The sequence below is a fragment of the Bison bison genome, unplaced genomic scaffold (assembly GCF_000754665.1).
Source record: "Bison bison bison isolate TAMUID 2011002044 unplaced genomic scaffold, Bison_UMD1.0 scf7180017864519, whole genome shotgun sequence".
Lineage (NCBI taxonomy): Eukaryota > Metazoa > Chordata > Mammalia > Artiodactyla > Bovidae > Bison > Bison bison.
Window position 1 is genome coordinate 6,672,997 of NW_011495072.1, and position 19,605 is coordinate 6,692,601.

At 48.8% G+C, this 19,605-nt stretch overlaps 1 protein-coding gene across 1 annotated transcript; it reads right to left on the reverse strand.

Annotated features, from left to right (window-relative positions):
* Positions 1-13,710: 13,710 nt before the first annotated feature.
* On the reverse strand, positions 13,711-17,029 carry OLFML3 (olfactomedin-like 3). Its single transcript, XM_010830767.1, has 3 exons — positions 16,532-17,029; positions 15,315-15,600; positions 13,711-15,005 (listed from the first exon to the last, which is right to left on the reverse strand). The coding sequence occupies exons 1-3, from the start codon at positions 16,643-16,645 to the stop codon at positions 14,185-14,187; spliced, it is 1,221 nt and encodes a 406-aa protein (XP_010829069.1). The 5' UTR covers positions 16,646-17,029; the 3' UTR covers positions 13,711-14,184.
* Positions 17,030-19,605: the final 2,576 nt, after the last annotated feature.

Below are 19,605 nucleotides of genomic sequence, written 5' to 3' on the forward strand. Positions count from 1 at the left end.
TGAGCAATGGATCGGCAATAACATTTATAGAAGATACTTTTTATGTGAATTTTAAAACATACAAAATAATTCTACAAGCTGACTTGGTACAGATATGTGCAATAAACACATTGTTTTAAACACAAGGGGATGATACTGATTTAAATGACCTGTGAGGAGAGAGGTGACATGAGGGTGGGGAAGATGGTTAACTGAATCTGTACGTTTATATGTCTTTTTTTTTTTTTTTTTTGAAAGAAGATCTACAGCAAGCATCAGAAATGTTAACATTTTAAGTCTGAGTGGTGATTCATGGTTGCCAATTATATTGTTTTCTGTACATTTAAAATATCAATATTTCATAATTTAAAATACTTAAACAAAACTTCCCTCAACACTGCTTCTCTCTCTGTCCGCCTCCTGGCTGCCACACCTGCCTGTCGAACACCCAGTTTCTTCGGTGAGCAGCCTTGTTTCAGGGCCTCCCCTCCCCTCCCCAACTGGCACTCCACAGCAAACGCCCCCCAGCCGTTTCCCTCACCTTTCTGACCTCTCCGAATGTTTGAGGGTCCTGGCTGCCTCCTCCTTCTTGATCCTTCCTCCTCTCAGATTTAGAAATGAGGACTTTCCCTAGTTCTACTCAGTCTCTTTTCCTCCACTGGCTCCTCTTCATTCTCCCACGCATGCTAAGCCGCTTCAGTCGTGTCCAACTCTTTATAAACCTATGGACCATAGCCCGCCAGGCTCCTCTGTCCATGGAATTCTCCAGGCAAGAACACTGGAGTGGGGCACCATTTCCTCCTACGGGGGATCTTCCCCACCCAGGGATTGAGCCGGTGTCTCATATTTCCTGTGTTGGCAGGTGGGTTCTTTACCATTGGCGCCATCTGCGAATCCCTTCAACACGCTTAGTTCGTTAGTTCAGTTGATCAGTTGTGTCCGACTCTTTGCAATGTCATTGACTGCAGCACACCAGGCTTCCCTGTCCCTCACCAACTCCTGGAGCCTACTCAAACTCATGTCCATCACGTTGGTGATGCCATCCAACCATCTCATCCTCTGTTGTCCCATTCTCCTCCCACCTTCAATCTTTCCCAGCATCAGGGTCTTTTCCAATGAGTCAGTTCTTCACATCAAGTGGCCAAAGTATTGGAGTTTCAGCTTCAGCATCAGTCCTTCCAATGAACACCCAGGACTGATCTCCTTTAGGATGGACTGGTTGGATCTCCTTGCAGTCCAAGGGACTCTCAAGAGTCTTCTCCAACACCATAGTTCAAAAGCATCAAATCTTCAGCACTCAGCCTTCATTATAGTCCAACTCTCACATCCATACATGACTACTGGAAAAACCATAGCTTCGACTAGGTGGACCTTTGTTGGTTAGCTCAACTCAAAAAGAACTCCCTTAGCAGTATGGCCTGATTGGGAGTTTGGGGCTTTTATTTCACTGTACACCCTTAGAGGCAATTTATATTCTCATAAAACTCACCTAGTAGCTCTTTCCTGACTACACTTGCACCCGACAATCTCCACACCTGGGCTTCTGCCAGTATCCTCTCCTGAGACACCCTTTCAGTCCAGCCCTTCCTCTGAGGCCACCTCAAATACTACCATTTGATGGCACCTCTTCAAATCCCCCTCCTGGAGTATAACCACTCCCTCCTTGGAATTCTCATGAAGCACTGCTCTCTGACACCACTTATCCTAAACTATCCAGCCACAGGCAGAGGAAAATCCATGCCTGTCTTATCAGTCTATGCTTGGCCGCCTCCCCATTCCCCCATCCCAACTGAGTAGTCAGTTTCTGAGGCCTGGAAGTCATCACATCTTCTGAGCCCCCAGCACAAAGTCTGGCTCTCATTAAATGTGTTGGGAATCACTGTTTTGAGGCTTGAAACCACTGCATTTGTGCTGTTTAGCATGGGTGCCAAGGGCTCCGTAAACAGTGCCGCTGTTTATTATTTCTGTGGGTGGCAGGCCTGGAGGTAAGTGCTCTACAGAGGCTGCAGCCCAAGGCGAAGATGAATTCACGGGGGGCATCCAGTGAGACTTGCTCCAGGGGATGCACAACTGGCTACGAGGCCCTGTTCCTAGGAGACTTGTAAGGAAAACTGTGCAAAAAAAGGACTGGCTAGGGTTCTGGCTGCTGGCTGTCTCATGAGGGAAGCTGCTCCTTCAGGAGAGCTTGTGTGCTGGTGTGTGCTCAGTCGCGTCTGACTCTTTGCAATCATGTGGATGGTAGCCCGCCATGCTCCTCTGTCCATGCGGTTGGTTCTTCAGGCAAGAACACTGGAGTGGGTTACCACTTCCTACTCCGGGGATCTTCCCAACCCAGGGATCAACCCATGTCTCTTGCATCTCCTTCACTGGCAAGTGGATTCTTTACCACTGAGCCATCTGGAAAGCCCGCAGGAGCACTTACACCTGTGCAAACTCCTAGTCCGGAGCACTTGCCTTCAAGCTCACGGTGAACAAGTTTGGAAGGAGAGGACAGCCCTGGACAGTGAAGACCCTCCTTCCTCCCTTTGTGCCTTTCCGTCTCCCTGTTCTTCTCAAACATCCATTAAGCCTGAGGAGTAGCTACCACCGCTATAAAGAGGAAGCCAGTCTAGTCTGGGAAGATGGGTCCATTAACAAGCTGTGACATACAGCAAGACACAACGACACAGCTGCTGGAGCCAGGAGAGACTCTGGGGCAGGACGTCGGTTGGGGGACTCCTGCAGTGGCCCATCTGAGTGACGACGAGAGTGGTGTGCAGAGGGCTCCTCCCTCCAGTCAGGCTGAGGACCCTCCAGAAATTGACACCCCCCCCCCACACAAACAAGTCCTCTTGTGCACAAGCCGGCCCACACTGCAATGTGGTTTCTATTCATTCATGTCTTTAAACCACCAGTCCACAAACTGTGAAGACATGTCCATGTCTGTGGACACTGACTGTTGTGAGGAAATGAAGTCGCTCAGTCGTGTCCAACTCTTTGTGACCCCATAGACTGTAGCCTACCAGGCTCCTCTGTCCGTGGGATTTTCCAGGCAGTAGTATTGGGGTAGGTTGCCATTTCCTTCTCCAGGGGATCTTCCCAAGCCAGGGCTTGAACCCGGGCCTCCCGCATTGTAGACAGACGCTTTACCATCTGAGCCACCAGGAAAGTCCAATTGTGAGGAAGCACATAGTATATACTTCACCATTATCCATTACATTTTTCATTAATCAATTGCCTGTCCAAGCTGGCTTTGACATTGCAGTGTTCCCACAGGTGCTGCTTTTCACACAAGCTCCATTCAGACTTCAGCATCTTTCAGTGACCTTCCCTAACTCAGATGTGTGTCTCACCTCCAGATTTGCTTCCTGTTTTGTAACTAGGCGGGCTTCCCAGGTGGCTCAGTAGTAGAGAATCCCCCTGCCAATGTGGAAGCCACAGGAGATGTATGGGTTGGGAAGATCCCTTGGAGGAGAAAATGGCAACCCTCTCCAGTATTCTTGTGTGGGAAATCCCATGGACAGAGGGGAGGCCACAGTCTATGGGTTGCAAACTCGGATGCGACTGAGCATGCACGCACTGTACCAGGCACTGGGCTTCACTCTACACGGCGTGGTGTTCTGACCTTGCAGCCTGAATACCGTCTATGACTGCGTTTTCTGCCTTCTGATGACCACTCATAGCGGTTCAATCTCATAAGAGGGTCCAAGTTCCGTAGAAATCATATCCCCTTTGAGAGTCTGAGCTACTTATTATAAGTTCCTTTTGTTTGTAATAACCAACTCTCCTAATGATGTCTTTTATTTGTACAACATCCCCTTTATCCTTCTTGCCAGACAGGTTCCTCGGCCTGTCCCATTCCCAGCACAGTCACGAGACACTCTACAATAAACCTGCTCAGAGCAGCAGACCTGTGTGTGGCTCTGTGATTTACAAAACACTTTCACATGTGTTATCTCATTTTAGTCATCACACTGCCCCTGTGAGGGAGACACGAATATTGCTGTTACCTTACAGATGAGGAAACTGAGATTATGCAGGCAGAATAGGGCTGAACTACAACCCGAATTTCAGATGTCTGCTCTGGGCCCTGCCACTGTCCCATCCTCAGGGAAATGGTAAGCCATGCTGATCTTTTCCAGACCATAAATCAGTAAGAGTGTTGAGCTGCCTCCTTGTCCTCATTAAAAACCCACAGAACATAAATCCCAATTTGCGGCTGATAATTTGTCTGCAATTTACAGGCTTTCAAATGAATACTAAAGCCCGGTTTAAATGAGATTACTTCTACCTCAATTTAAAATCCAGTGATAAAGACTTCCCTGGCCATCCAGTGGTTAGGACTCTGCTCCTTCACTGCTGTGAATCCAAGTTCACTCCCTGGTTGGGGAACTAAGTCTGCAAGCCACAAGCGACAGCCAAAAACCAAAACAAACGAACGAACAAAAAAACCCACTGATAAAACTAACGTTTCCCTTACCTACTTATTAAGCTAATGTTTCTAGCTTACATCATTAAAACTTCCCTTAGATATCTAAACAATACACAGCAGTAAAAAAATATTTCACCTCAATCTGGACTAAGGGTTGGAAAGGACAGAGAGAGAAAGAGAAGGGAATTTGTAGGTCATAGTCAGGAATGAGAGGAGAAATCCACAGCTGTGTGTGTTTACTTCCCCTCTGCTGGGAGGGAAAAATGCTTAAGAATCCAGGTCATCAGGCAGATATTCCAGGGGTGGAACATTGAATCCTCAGTCACTGCCAGCATAAACCATACACCTGCTTCACAAATCAGTGAGTAAACTGATCACATTATGCTGGAAGGCCCTGGAAGGGCATGGTGAGTTAGAAAATACTCGCATGACTTGAGGGTCCTAAACTAGATGACATTAAGCCTCTTCCAGATTAAAATAGGCTATATACTTCCGGTCTGTAGAATACTCTGCCACATTCCTTGTGACGCCAATAAAAGTACCTGGCGTGATTGCCAACTTGAAATCTTTCAAAGCCTTTTAACTCTTGTTCCGTCCAAGCCTAAGTGGACAGCCAATTAGAAACAGTGATGGAGATTTCTCAGAGTGGCCCCAAAGGCTACAGGGAGAACTGACAGGTAACGGTGAAGGAGCAGAGAGGAGAAACACGACGAAGAAAAGCATCATAGCCGTACTGTACATGCATAATTGGTTCTGAAGGCATCAGGGCAAAGCGACACCATGCAGTAATTGATGTTGATAACCCTGAGTCACCAAGAGGTTAAAACATAGATATGTCACTGCGAGCTGATCACTCAACTCATTTACAAAGTATTTATCAGACACCCCATGGGCGCCTGACTCTGCCTGGATCCCCAGCATAGCAAGATGAATATGACATGGTCCCTGCCCTCAAAAGGCTCCCTGGACTTTAATTTCTTCGAGTGTAAAATGAGGGAGCTAAACTCATTGATTCCTAAGATTCCTTCCTGAAAGTCCTAAAAGCTTTAGGCATTAGGACTTGATCCTCAACAGTCCTATGAGATGGTAATCCAGATAACATAATCCTACTTTGCAAATGAGCACTGAGACTCAAGGAGGTTAGCATCTGACTCAAGGTCACAGAGTGGATGAGGAGCAAAGCCTGGACACTCAGCCACACGAACCCATCACACTGAGATGGAAAGGTCTTTCTCCCTTCCCTGTGCTCTCTCCACACTGTCTTCCTTCCTCCAAAAGGACAGGCAGAATAGATGGAAAACAGCTCATGCATTTCACAGCTGCCTGGATTTACAGGTCTCGAATATAATATTCAGCAGCCACAAAACAAAAATCATGTGCAATTGGACAGTAATAAGTATCTGTAAGACCAAGTGCAACCAAAGTACATCGAAGGATCTGTCAAAACCAACAGCAAGTAAATCCAAAAAGTCAATAGTGATGGCTTCTAGGGACACATGCTGAACAACTGAAATATCTCGAAGGGAGAACATGTGGTAGAAGGGAAAAGGCAGCTTGGGAGCACTGTATTTTTTTAAAAAGAAAACTAAGACCTACACACACACATCATTGCTGGTGGAGTTGGTTTAGGTGCAGAGAAAGGGTGGAGGTGCTTCCACACAGCCTGCCTTCTTCCCTCACCGCTGGCACAGGACACCTGTCAACCCTGCTGTTGTTGATCGTGTACCGATTATGGTGGGAAACACATGCTCTCTCTTCCCATAGACAATGTACAAGTGGAGATCGATGGCAGCCAGAGAACCAGTAGATTGAGACAGACGGCTGATCACCACGCAGGGACGCCAGCTGCATACTGTCTGATATGGGACTGCAAGTCACAGCCCTGGGGACAAGCATGCAGTGAGCACCTTTATTTTCCTGGATGTTCTGCTAGATATTTTATACACAGTAGTCCATCTACCACTCACAACACGTCTGTGAGTGGGTAACACTCACTGACACTCAGAGAATTGATTTGCCCAGGATCATACAGCCAGTGAGTGGCTGAGCAAGGATGTTTTTTTTCCCTTGGTGGCAAAAAGCTTTATTGTTTCTATTTAGTCCAAGGATTGGGAGAGGGCTCCAAGGTGGTTTAAAAGCTGCCTAGTGGTTGCAGAGAGGGGCTTCAGACAGAAGCCCGTTTAGGGGGGCTCCTCAAAGGTCGCTGGGCTCCTGAGGCTCCTAGCCGTGCTTAAGGGTGAGCCTTTGGAAGAGATATTCACCCAGCACAGCATGGGGACCAGCCAGCCTGCAGAGGTTGGTCAGGTGGTCACCCATCTTCCGAAGAGTTTCACCTCCTCATCTAGGAACTGGCTCTCCAGGAAGTCACAGAGGTGGGGGTCTGCGTGGGCAGAACCCAGGCCATGCAGATCCAATATGGCCAGGTTTGGGTTCTTCTGTACGAGAAGGGTGGCTTCCATAGTGTCCCAGGTTTTACACCACTCATCTTGAGATGGCTTCTGCACATCCTGGAGGAGGGCATGGTGCCACCCGACTGGTTTTGCATTTTCAAGAGGCCTTTGGCACCCTCACGCTTCTCCTCAGCCAATTTGTAAAAAAAAGTGGCCCAGGCCCTCCAGAGCTACATTATCTCAGTGGGAATAGAAGCCCAGAGAGAGGTAGGCGTAGGAGGCCGGCAGACATGCTGACCAGGTGGTTGATGGCGGGCTCCACCTCAGTGGAATAATTCTGACAAATCTGGGAGTTCATCAGTTCAGTTCAGTTCAGTCACTCAGCTGTGTCTGACTCTTTGCAACCCCACGGACTGCAGCACGCCAAGCTTCCCTGTCCTTCACCATCTCCCGGAGCTTGCTCAAACTCACGTCCATAGAGTTGGTGATGCCATCCAACCATCTCATCCTCTGTTTTCCCCTTCTCCTGCCTTCAATCTTTCCTAGCATTAGGGTCTTTTCCGATGAGTCAGTTCTTCACATCAGTTCATGGTTGATCAGTAATAAGGAGTTAAGCTCAAAAAATGATGTTGGCTAAATATCGTATATTAACACATAGACATGGAATCTAGAAAGAGGGTACTGATGAGCCTATTTGCAGGGCAGCAGTGGAGGCGCAGACACAGAGAACAGACTTGTGGGCACAGCAGGGGAAGGAGAGGGTGGGACGGATTGAGGGAGTTGCATGGAAACATACACATGACCACATGTGAAAGAGATAGCCAGTGGGAATTTGCTGTGTGATGCAGGGAGTCAGAACCGGTGCTCTGTGGCAACCTAGGGGAGGGGGTGGAAGGTGGAAGGAAGGTTTAAGAGGGAGGGGACATAGGTACACCTATGGCTGATTCATGTTGATGTATGGCAGAAACCAATACAATATTGTAAAGCAATTACAATATTGCTTTACAATATTGTAAAAGCAAATTTTTAAAAAAAAAAAGAAAAAAAAAAATCCCAAAATGGTGTTGGCTGATGGAGGACAACTGAGTGGCTGATTCCAAAGGCTGCGACTGGAAAAAAAGTTGGAGGGTGGTCAGAGGCTGGAGCAAGGAGCCTCCCTGGGTCTTTTTCATCCGAGCACGAGACAGATCCATGGGACCGTGGGGGAGCGCTGCACCTGAGCAAGGATTTGAACTCAGCTTGCGTTCAGAGCTCCAGCTCTTCCAGCTCCTCCTCATAGCCTCTAAGACTGTGTTCTGGCCCCACGACACTTACCACGATGCAATCTTGGACCAATCATTAAATCTCTTATATTCCTCAGGCTCCTGAGAACTGCCTGTCTTATGGAATTGTTGTAAAGTCCGAGGAGATAAAAAGCACGAGCCTTTCTTAATCTGAGAAGACTCCTGCAATCAAGATGATGTCGATAATGATAACAATGCTTACTGAGCACCTATTATGTGCCAGGCACTGGTTTGCTGCTTTACAAGGATTACCTCACTTCGTTCTCACAGCAATACGTGGAATTGGTATTATCTGCATTCTATAGATGAAGAAACCTAGGCTTGAAGAGAAGTAATAGGAAATAGGAAAATAGTAAAGAGAAGTTAATAGGAAACCTGGGCTCAAAGAGAAATGATAGGAAATGGCAGGGCTGGGGAGGGAATGGGCTTAACTACTCCATGATCCCTGCTGTGAACCAGATGCTGAACAACAAAGGTCTCCCCACTGCCTTCTGTAGCTTTATTGCCTTCCTCCCCTGTGGCCACAGGGCTTAGCCTACTTTGAGGCGTTCTTAGATGTAGGAGCTAGAAATTGTCACTGTGAGAAGGCCAGCATGTCCCACGGTTGAAAAGAGACTGCATTGTTTTTGCTCGTCTTTGTCCAACTGAATTGAAAAATGCCACGAAAAACGTCTACTTCTTGCCGAACTGAGTTAGGGGACAAATCTGCCCAGAGTTCCAAGGGTTCACAGTCTCCCCGGGGGACCACGAATACAGTATTTATTGAGCCTCGTCTCTGAGCCAGGGTCTGGGTGAGGCCCTGGGGACACAAAGAATAGCAAGACACCACACGTGATGGTCCTGGCTCCACCTGGGATGCGCACAGGGTAAATCGGGGCCCAGAGGGTTAGACCCTGAGCCTGCCGGAGGGTGGGGGCCCAAGGGAGACTGGAAACAGCCAGGAAGGCCTCCCAGTGGAAGCGGGGCTTGAGAGCTACATTGATAAAGAGTTGGCATATATCATCTCTAACCCTCATTGCAACAATCCTCTTGGACAGATATTATCTCATAGATAAGGTATTAAGTAACTTGCTCAAAGCATCAGAGCAGAGCCAGATGCCGACCCAAGGAGCGTTCTGATTCCAAGCTTGCCAGACCCTAAAGTAGCACCAGGCTACTGCAGAGAATACAGTGTTATAAGCTACGATGGAGAAAGAAGCAACACACCAGGAGGGGCTGGTACAGGGGAGGGTAACCGAGCCGCCATCTCTGAGGTGTCAAGAAGGACAAATGGTGTGAGCCAGCCGTGGTACAATGATTCAGGACAGGCCTGCACAGATTCTTCATTATTCTAGTGAGTCCTCTAGGTCCTAGGCGGGGAGGAACACTCTAAAGCAGGGGTCCTCAACCCCTCTAGCAGGTCCTGCGCCTGTTAGGAATCAGGCCACACAACATTTGAGCAAGGGAAGTTTCATCTGTATTTACAGCTCCTCCCCATCACTCCCTTTACTGCCTGACCTCCGCCTCCTGTCAGATCAGCGGAGGCATTAGATTCTCATAGGAGCGCAAATCCTACTGTAATTGTTCATGTGAGGGATCTAGGTTGCATGCTCCTTATGAGAACCATCTCGAAACCATCTTCCCCACACCAGTGCATGGAGAAATTGTCTTCCACAAAACTGGTCCCTGGTGCCAAAAGGTCAGGGGTCACTACTGTAAAGAGTCAAGGCCTCAAGGCCATGTGCCCAACAATTCAGGGGATGGGGTGATTTTTTTGGTGGGAAGGTAAGGTAAGATGAGGAGTCAGATTTGGGTTGTAGGAAAACTACTCATATGACTTGAGCAAAATAATAAATTAAGAAAAGCAAACAGGAAAAGGGAGTATTTAAGGATTCAGGCATTTGGTAGAACCCAAGGGCTAGTGAGGTATTGTGACCATGGGAGGGCTGGCTGAGATCACTGCTCACAGCCCGCATCAGCTGCCCCCTCCCCCTGCCTCTGCTTCTGTCTGCTGTCTCCTCATCCTTTGCCCTCTGTGGTCTGGCTCTTACTGTCTCTCCACGGCAGGGAAAAGATGCTTCCAGACACTCTCTCAGACCTAACGTCTCTGATCGCAATTCTAAATCCCCAGGAGAGGCAATCTGATTTGTTCCCCTTGGGCCACACAGTTGTGGATGAGGAAGTATGGTGTCCATTCTCAGAGAAGGCTGAGTTGGGAAGGCTGGAGGTCATGACCCAGAGGTCATGTCAGAGTGTTCTGGAGATGTGTCCAACTCCAGATATTGTCAGAACCCATGTTCTGGAGAGAGGCTGCCAAGAGGCCTTCGTTTTTACTTTCTCATTCTGCTCTGCAAAGTAATACACTGGCTTCCACATTTATAATTCTTCTGTGGCATAATTAAATCCATAAATAAAGATTTAATCTTTGAAGCTCTGCATTGTGAGAGCAGAAGTTAAAGAGCAGGCAGAGGAGCGCTTACCAGCCCTGGTGGCCGGGGCAGCAGAGAAGGTTGCATCCTGGCTGCTGGGGCAGAGGAACAGGAGAGGCTGCAGCTGCAGAGAGGGGCTAAGGGTGGAAGGATGGCTTCAGAGACAGTACTGCTGAGGCTAAAAGTCCTATCCTGAAGGCTGGGAGACACACCAGTACCATCTCCACAGCTCTCATAGTGAGCATGTTCTGACCTAAAGCAGGTAGAGAAATAAGGGTCGGTGGAAGGGGATGCTTCCAGGAAACTTGGGGAAGGGTCCCTATGCTAGGAGAAGGAATCCAGAAAATCTGCGACTGGAGGAGGAAAAGGGAAAGGACTCTGGTTCCTGTTTAGCTCAGAGCCCGATCCCAGAGGAAGCACTGACAGCTGAATCAACAACTTCATTCCTTATAAGTCTGCCCTCTCCCTCCCCACCATCTGGGACTCAGACAACACTGGCTCAGGTTCCTCCATGAAAAAGTGACAATATGAACACGTTGGTTTCTCTCGTGGGCAGACACAAAGGCCAGCGCTGGGGAGGAAAGGATATTGAGAACAAAGAGGAGAGCTGGGAAGTGAGGGTGGGGAACTCTTGAGGGCAGAGTAGGGGTACAGGGGACCTCTTCGACCCTGCTTGTGATGCAGACACACGCCTGGACCAAACATCTGGCAGACAGCTGTCCCCACAGCAGCAGCATCGCCTGCTTCTTGACTCCATTCCTGCATCCCCATCCCTGGTGGTTATTGTCTTCAGGCTGGGTGGGGGTTGGAGGCAGATGTGGAACTTCTCCATGGACTCTTAGCCCCTCTCTCCCCCATTAGGGCCACTGCTTCCCACTGTCTTTTGTTCAACCCAAACCAGAGGTCATAACCTGCTTCTGTCAAGTGACATGTAATGGAGGGTCTGAGAAGGGGCTGTGAAACTGTTTTCTGATGATAGGATTCAGCCACCAAGGTGCTCTCTCTAAGCGGCAGTTAATTTCCGTTAATGAATTTGGACAGTTCACTGGATCGGCCCACACAGTTCCACTCACCTTCTAAAACGGCTTCCAAAATAGCACTAACTATTGTACAGGAGCCAAAAAGGAAAAAAAAAGAAAAAAAGAAAAGCAGAAAGTAAGAAGTGATAAGACCTCAGAGATTTCTGCCCTTTCAGAAAAGTCTGAGTGAACTTTTCCAAAAAAAATTTAAGCAAAAAAAAAAAAGTAAATAAAAAAGCTGCTTTTTTCCTCATTGAGGAACCCGGGAAAGAAAGATGACATAAAGATAGGCACACACATGGTGAGGTTGAAGGACCAGTTTTTCGTCCTCACTCCTCACACTGATGGAGAAGGCAATGGCACCCCACTCCAGTACTCTTGCCTGGAAAATCCCATGGACAGAGGAGCCTGGTGGGCTGCAGTCCATGGGGTCACTAAGAGTTGGACACGACTGAGAGACTTTACTTTCACTTTTCACTTTAATGGACTGGAGAAGGAAATGCAAGCCACTCCAGTGTTCTTGCCTGGAGAATCCCAGGGACGGGGGAGCCTGGTGGGCTGCCGTCTATGGGGCCGCACAGAGTCGGACTCAACTGAAGCGGTTTAGCAGCAGCAGCAGCAGCCTCACACTGATGTCATTTACACAGTCCCAGAGCTATTCCCTCCTCAGGGTCTTCAAAAAGCCACTTCTGCCGTTTGGTGCTGTATCAAGATACCTCTACAGACAGGGCCCCGTCCTCTATCCAGCAGCTTAGGGTCAGGCCCTTACCCGAGCGTCACATTAAGGAGCCGAGCTCCTTCCCTCCCCTGCCCCGCCCCGTGTACACGCCCCCTCCTCGGAGCCCGGGCCCCTTGTCTCCAGGCCTGCGGGAACTCCTCCTCCTCCACAGCCTCTCGTGCACCGTGCGCTGCGGAACCAGATGTTCCGTGGGCAGACGCCTCTGTGGGCTGACAGGTGGTGATTACTGCTGCCAGCCTCACATTACGGAGAACTGAATGGGAGCGAGCCCCCCCACACACACACACCCTCGCCCCGTCCCGGGCTCCCCACAATAGGGCCTTTGTGAGGTGCTTCAGAGCTTTTTTTCCCCTGCCTCCCCAACCTACGTCAGGAGCAGCTCTGCCCGGAGAGACAAGAAAACAAAAGGAGGATGGCAGGGCCCTGACTGATCAACCTTACCCTGGGCCGGGGCTGGGCGAGGGAGAGATATCCTCGGGGGAAAAGACCAGGTCCCTTTCCCCTCCTGCCAAGAGGTTAATAACCAGGACACCGCCCCCCCCCCCTCCCCGCAGGGCTGCTCCGAGGTCAATTTCACTGTCAAAGCAGTGGATCTTGTCCATCAGAGGACCGTGCTCCTGAATGTTGGACATGAGGATGAGGCTAGAATGGGGCCTGGTACAGAGCTCAGCAGATGCCTAGAGAATGGACTCCAAAACCTAGGTTTCCATCTGTCCCTTCTGCCTTCCCGCACTGGCCTTCTGTACGTCTCGACCAGAGGCCAGGGTGCTAGGCAGCAAAGGGTTAAGTTTCCAGGACTTCTGGACAGACTTCCCCGAGGTCCGGGACTGAGGTAGGTAGGTGGGGGCGAGGTGGGTGGAGAGAAGATGTGTTGGGAAACTGGTAAGGACGTGGTCACTGCCCCTCCTCCTCACCCAAACCGCAGACGCCGTGGCAGCTGGAAAATCAGAGCGCTGCAGACCAAGAGCGCAATTGAGCAACATGGCCCTGGGGGTGAGCCCCATGCTAGAGATGGGAGCGGGCTTCAGCGTAGGGGGCGGCACAGAGCCCACGTCAGAAGTGAGACAGTTCTTACTGAACACACATGTATATTCAGGGCTCTAGTTCCCACGTTCGACTGCAGTGTGACTAAAATCCATTTTCTGCTTCAAAACCTCAGAGAATTGGAATTGGAAGCTCTGCCCCTGGGCCCCAGTCCCGTGGCTACAGGCGCAGTGCCATCTGGGGTTCTGGGAAGGCTGGTGTGGACAACGGTGGGTGTGGAGGGAAGCCTTTCACCCAACCTCCCTAAGTGTCGGATACCCTGCCTCCCCAGGCGCCTCCCGATGAAGTCTGTAACTAGAGTAGCCCCTCTGCCTTGGCCTGGGAGCCTATCCAAGGCCCTAATGTGGCTTAAGGAGTGGCTATGTGGCAGAGGAGAAAATGGACGATCATGGGGAGAAATCTGATCCAAGGGCTACCCCAAACACACACAGCCGAGGAGCAGTGGATTTTCCTTTTAATGCAAAAGTCTGCAGTACAGAATGAGTCCCATTCTCTAGGGCACTGAAGGGAAAGGGAGAGAGGGCAGAGCTAAAAGTCTCCTCCTCACCCTCTCTCCCCTGACTCCCACTGAGGCCAGAAATATTCTGTTGCCTGATCATTGTGGTTGCCCCCATATATTTAAGGGTCAGAGCTCTGGAACTGGGTCGTCTTTCACTGGCTTGTAATTTGTTTACATGGGGCAGCAGAGGAGTGAACATTTGGGGCTTGCTTTCTTTTAGCTCAGAAAGGATTCCTTAAGATCTGGAGTCCCATGTGAAATGCATGGGGCCGGGAGAATTTAGCTTCCATGGATTAAAAACACGAGATTTGAATCACAACTTGCCCACATCTGGAGAATGAAGAGCAGGAAACGTAGTCAGGATATAAATGTATGGAGGTGAAAGAAATTCAAAAAAATAAGACCAGCTCCCTCAAACTTCTTCCTCTTTCTTCCTCATCTCCAGCTTATAGACAATCTGGTAGCCATCATCCCAGGCGTAGAGCTGGCGCTCACGGGGGTTATAGCGCAGGCTGGCATGGGCACCATATCGGCGGGGGAAATAAGGGAGTGCTGCCCTTTCAGGGGTCAGGGTGCCGCTGGCGTCAAAGGAGCACTGGATGCGGGCACGGCTGGCGGGGCGGGTATTATAGACGACGTAGAGGGTCCCACAGATGACAAAGGCGGCCTCGGCATTCTCGCGGGGACACGGGGTATCCCACTGCTGCTCTGTGTCCAGTGTCTGTGGGTCTAACTTGGCCAGACACAAGTGCCTGTCATCCTCCCGGGTGGCATAGACAGCCCAAAGGCCCTCCTCGTCAGCCGCCAGGTCTATGTATGTGTCTGCCGTCAGCCCATATGGGGGGATCAAGCCCTCCGCTGGGAACACTGAACTGTCCACCACTGTCCGGTTTGCCAGGTGGAACTTAATGAGCTGCAAAGTGTTCTGCAACTCACCGCCCCCTCCAGGCCCTCCAGGGGGCCTCCGGGCATAATACAGAAAGCCACCATACACCAGCTGGCCCGTGCCTACCCAGGGGAAGGGCACCCGGACCCGGGAAGCCTTCCGGGCGGCCATGGCAAGGGTGAAGTCACGCAGCCTTGGGAAGACAAAGGCTGTGTCGTTCTGGGTCCCATCTAACACGTAGATCTTCTCTGCTGGGCCCAGTGGATCCTTTGTCCATAGACCGGCTGGGCCACCAAACCGCTTCAGGATCTTCATTGATCTCACCTGAGAGATTGTGTAGCCACAGTCTTGTGGGAAAGGAGAAAAACACAGGACAAGGAAATACAGGCAAGAGTTAGATGCTCACTGTAGGAACCTCCCTGGGTGGGCAGTTTGGACAAGAGCGGGCATTTGCCCAGTGAATACCTCTACTCTATGGAAGACTGGGAGAAAGGGCACCAGAGGCCTGGGTCCCCAGAAACTCTCCTTAATGAACCTGATATTACAGAGATTTCCCTAAAAGAGACTCCAGAAGATACAGCCAAATAGACTGGGATAAGGAGAAAAAAGGGAAAAACTCAAGGAAGAACACAGGGGTCTGTTTCAGATTAGCTTACCTGTTATCATATCGTACTTCTCATTTCTTCTGCCCTTGCCTTTGGTCCCAGGGCCTCCGGTCACCTTCTCATCAACCTCTACACATGGCAGGGCTGGATTCTGGGTCTCTAGATAGTCCACCTCCCGCTCCAGACGGTCTACTCTCCCGGAGATGGTGTCAGCTTCAGTTCTGAGCGCCTCCCGTTCCTTCTCGGCCACCTCCAACAGCGGCAGCATCTTGTTCTTGAAGTCCCGCAGCTCAGCAGCATGCCGACTACTCTGGTCCTGGCACTGGGCCAGCCGTTCCTGAAGGGATGGGGCAGCAGGAAGGAGGGCTGCAGGGTCACAACTCCCAGGCAGGAAGAGGCCCGAGCAGGGAGTCGGGAATGGAAAAGGCACAAACTCAGGCAGTCATCAGCATTCCCCGCAATCCCCACAGAAAGGAAACAAAATGTTCAAGACGCTAAATGTGCAAAGAGCTGGGCTAAGACCCACGCAGGCCCCTATCCTGACTTTGCATCCTCTGGCCTGCTCTCTGTGAGCAGTGCCACCGAATCATCTGAGCCTCTAGGGCAGTCTAAGTGCATGAGGGTGAGAAGGGATCTCTGCTCCATTATGCTATCCCCCTCTTAGGAATTAGGATGCTACAGGCTCCAAGCCATTAAATAGCAAGTTGCAGATTCTCTGAGAACTTCCAACTTTTAATAGAACCATCAGCTCCTCTTGAGATGGATAAATCCTTGCAATTCTAGCTCTCATTTCCACTCTGTTCCCTTATCCCATTTAATCCCAGGGGTGAAACACAGAGGTCTATTTGCTTTAGAACTGCACTATGAATGTCGGCTTCCCTGGTGGCTCAGTGGTAAAGAATTCAGCTGCAATGCAGGAGATGCAGAAGACTTGGGTTCAATCCCTGGGTCCGGAAGATCCCCTAGAGGAGGAAATGGCAACACATTCCAGTATTCTTACCTTAAGAATCCCATGGACAGAGGAGCCTGGTGGGCTACAGTTCATGGGGTTTCAAGAGTCGGACAAGTCTGAGCACACATGCACTGCACTCTATGGATGTGGGGAAAGAGGAAGACTTGCAATTCTGAGAATCCTTATTAAAAGATGGAGGTTTCTATAGGTACTTACAGAGCCTAATTTGTCATCCATCCCCAGGTCCCTGACAAACTGGGTGAATCAACTTAGAAGATATGGAATCCTTCCCGGCTGGGCCAGAAGAGTCACTTACCTCTAAGGCAGCTAATCGGCGTTCCATGTATTCCACAAGGTGGTGCTGCTGTCCTTGAAGGGGTCCCAACCATGACAAAAGGAGCAGGATGAGGAGCGGAGTGCGGGGCCCCATGGCAGTGGAATAGAAGGGCCAGAGTGTGTGCGGTCGGCCTCTTCCACTCCAGCCGGCGGGTTAGCTTTGGAGGCGGGCTGGGGGCGGTGCCTTCTCTCCTTCTCCATCTCTGGTCTCTCTCACTACTCTGGAATGCTTTCAGTCTCTTTAAGGCCCCAGCCCCCTCCTTTCCGCCTGGACTGATCAAACACAGATGGCCCCATTGCAGAGCAGCCAGAAGCTTTAACCACTTCCTGCCTAGGCTGCAGGCTCCCCACGAGAGGAGAAGGGGACTGGAAACCCTAGGGCAAAGGCCTTCTGGGCAGTCATCCAGGAAAAGGAGCTAGCAGGGGGAGGCAGAAACCCCAGAGAAAACTCAGCAAACTGTTATTTCTGCTTTAGAATGCTTCCGACGCTGACTTCAGAAACATTCTTCATTTATCCTTTCCTTTCCCAGCAATAATACCATGGATTGTTTTCTGCCTTTGGTGGAAGCTGGAAGCAGGGGAGATGAGGTCTGAGGGGAAGAGGTGGGAAAAAAGGCCATAGTGCTCACGTCTGTAGTACCTTCCTCTACAGCTCACTGGCGCCACCTTGTGCTAAGCACCCGGTATCATCTCAGAATTAACAGCAAAACCGAGGCTTAGACTTCACCTCCAGTGGAAAATTTTCCACAAGGCAAGCCAAGTAGACCGAATTTACAAGGGTTTTCATGATTAAAATGCACCTTTCCCCACGGACTATCCAATTACTTAAGGAGCCTCTCTTTGATTTAGCCTAAGAAAGACAATGTAACCGAGATCAGAACTAAAGAAACAAAAAAACCCAAAACGGGTCACTGAGAAATTAGTAAATTAATTCTTGATTATCTGGAAGAGAGCCTGACAGCAGTCATTCTATATAGTCTTCCTTTGCCTGAAAGCTCCTAGAATATTATCTTACCAAAACTAGGGAGTGTTCAGTGCACACTAATTTTACACTCATTTAGGGGGAAAAAATCTGAAAAATGTATGTTTGTGGTCTAAATTAAATGTATTCTGACTTCCCTAGTAATGGGAGAGAACAGACTATTGATAATTTCTCTTGGTTACGGCTCCAAAGGACATTTCTGTTTTTTCATTTCTGTTTTCCAACTATGACTGCAGGAGCCCCAAATGAATTAATGGCCACTGTAAGATAGACTTGTCTTGAAACACATACGTCAAAAGAAGTCAAATGAACATAGCATGTATTCAGAGACCCATGGTGATGACTCTAGACAAATCAGGATTTTAATCATGAGAAATCTGATCAGAAATTCTCCTCTAAAAAACAGACAAACAAAAACTAGTCTTCTAACCGTACAGCTTGAAAGGAGGGGAAAATAGCATCATCTTGTGGTTATTCTTATTTTCATTTTGGTACTTTAAATGTTTGGTGGCACATGCTAGGAAGCAGTTTCATTAATGAGTGTCAGAAGTTTCTGCTTTTTCCAAAGGGCTAGATCCAGATGCTCTTAAGTTAGGGCTCTGGACACTCCATTCTGGGGAAGTGTCCCCTATCAGGCCCTAGCCATTTCTCCTGTGGATTTGTATGAAGATTTGTATGAAGAAGGAACTTGTCTCTAACATTCTACCAGTCTTCAGATGCAACGTATTCAGCCACTCCAAAGAGGCCATTGTCGATCCTCTTTGCACCCTTGTAACACAAGTCAAAACCAGTCACATGAATCAGAAAATTTACCCATTTTATTGATGCATTGCAATTGCTCTACATTTTACCATATTATGTAGAAAATACTGAAAATACAAGCTACTTTGTAAAACCAAAGACAAACATTGAATCCAAAGATAAACTATGTTTTACACAATGGACCCTTTTCCCGTAGTTAGTATTAAATTTTAAATATCTATTTTTTTGTTAAAATGATTATTTTACATACTCCCTAAGTACATCTGCGTTACAAACATAGCTCAGTAATTCTCAGAAACTGTTTCTAAAGGCTTGTTGTAAAAGAAAGCGCACAACCAGAAAAGGGAGAAAGCAAAAAAAGTTTAAATCACACACAATAACTAGCATATCAAATACATTTAATAAAGTTGGAATTCCATTGCAATATCAAGGATTCAAAGCAGAAATACTAACGTTACATATAATGTACATAAAATGTACTGCTACATGTAGTGAGATTATTTTTCAAGCTGAATCAAAACCACACATTATATAAAGTTTAGCAACAAACAACCATGTAGACATGCTGCACCATCCATCAGTTTAAAACAAAATCGAAATAGGAAGCAGGCTTGGGTCATTCCTGTCACTGAGAGGCAATTTCATTTCCTATCCTAAAACAAACCATCCTAACCAGTGGGTTTCTGCGTAATAATGCTGAATAGAACACACATTACTGCACTTGCCTGGCTAAGGGCAGTCGAGCTAGCCCCTCCAGTGGAGGGCGATGGATGGCCAGAACGGTTTAAATGGCGTTCTCCTTCCTGGGGCTGAGGTTTTAGCTGAGCACTGACCAACTCTGGAGCGATCAAGTGTCCTGATGAGCCCAGAGTGGCTGCACCTTCCCACTTTCTCCCTCACCCCTGAAGTGGGGAAGCTGGAAATACAAGCTCTGAGAGGACTTAAAGCCTTAAGCCGGTCTGAGGTCAGGCCTCTGTGACCTGGGCCAGCTGCTCACTTTATTCACGGGGCTTCCCTCACCCTGTCAGGGCTAGCAATGTTAAGCCCCAGAGACAGAATCTAAGCCACATTGAGCACATACGCATTCAGCAGACACAGATGAATCTCCATCTTGGTAAATCTGAAACGCCAATTTGCAAAATTAAAACTGAAGATCTCTAAAATTCTTAAAGCCACACACTGCTAGTAAGGTGACTATGGTAACAATATAAGCTCTGGGTATTATTGTCTTCTCCCCATGAAGACTCCTATCTTAAGTGGTATCCATTTACCAGACTGAAGGCGGGGGGGTCGGGGCGGGGGGGCACGGG

What these genes read in the sequence shown, in the direction of transcription:
- OLFML3 (XM_010830767.1), bottom strand. Translation starts at nt 16,645, where the DNA reads ATGGGGCCCCGCACTCCGCTCCTCATCCTGCTCCTTTTGTCATGGTTG. An exon ending in GCCGATTAGCTGCCTTAGAG is followed by an intron (nt 15,601 to 16,531) that starts GTAAGTGACTCT and finishes CCATCCCTTCAG; the next exon opens with GAACGGCTGGCCCAGTGCCA. An exon ending in GAAGTACGATATGATAACAG is followed by an intron (nt 15,006 to 15,314) that starts GTAAGCTAATCT and finishes CTTTCCCACAAG; the next exon opens with ACTGTGGCTACACAATCTCT.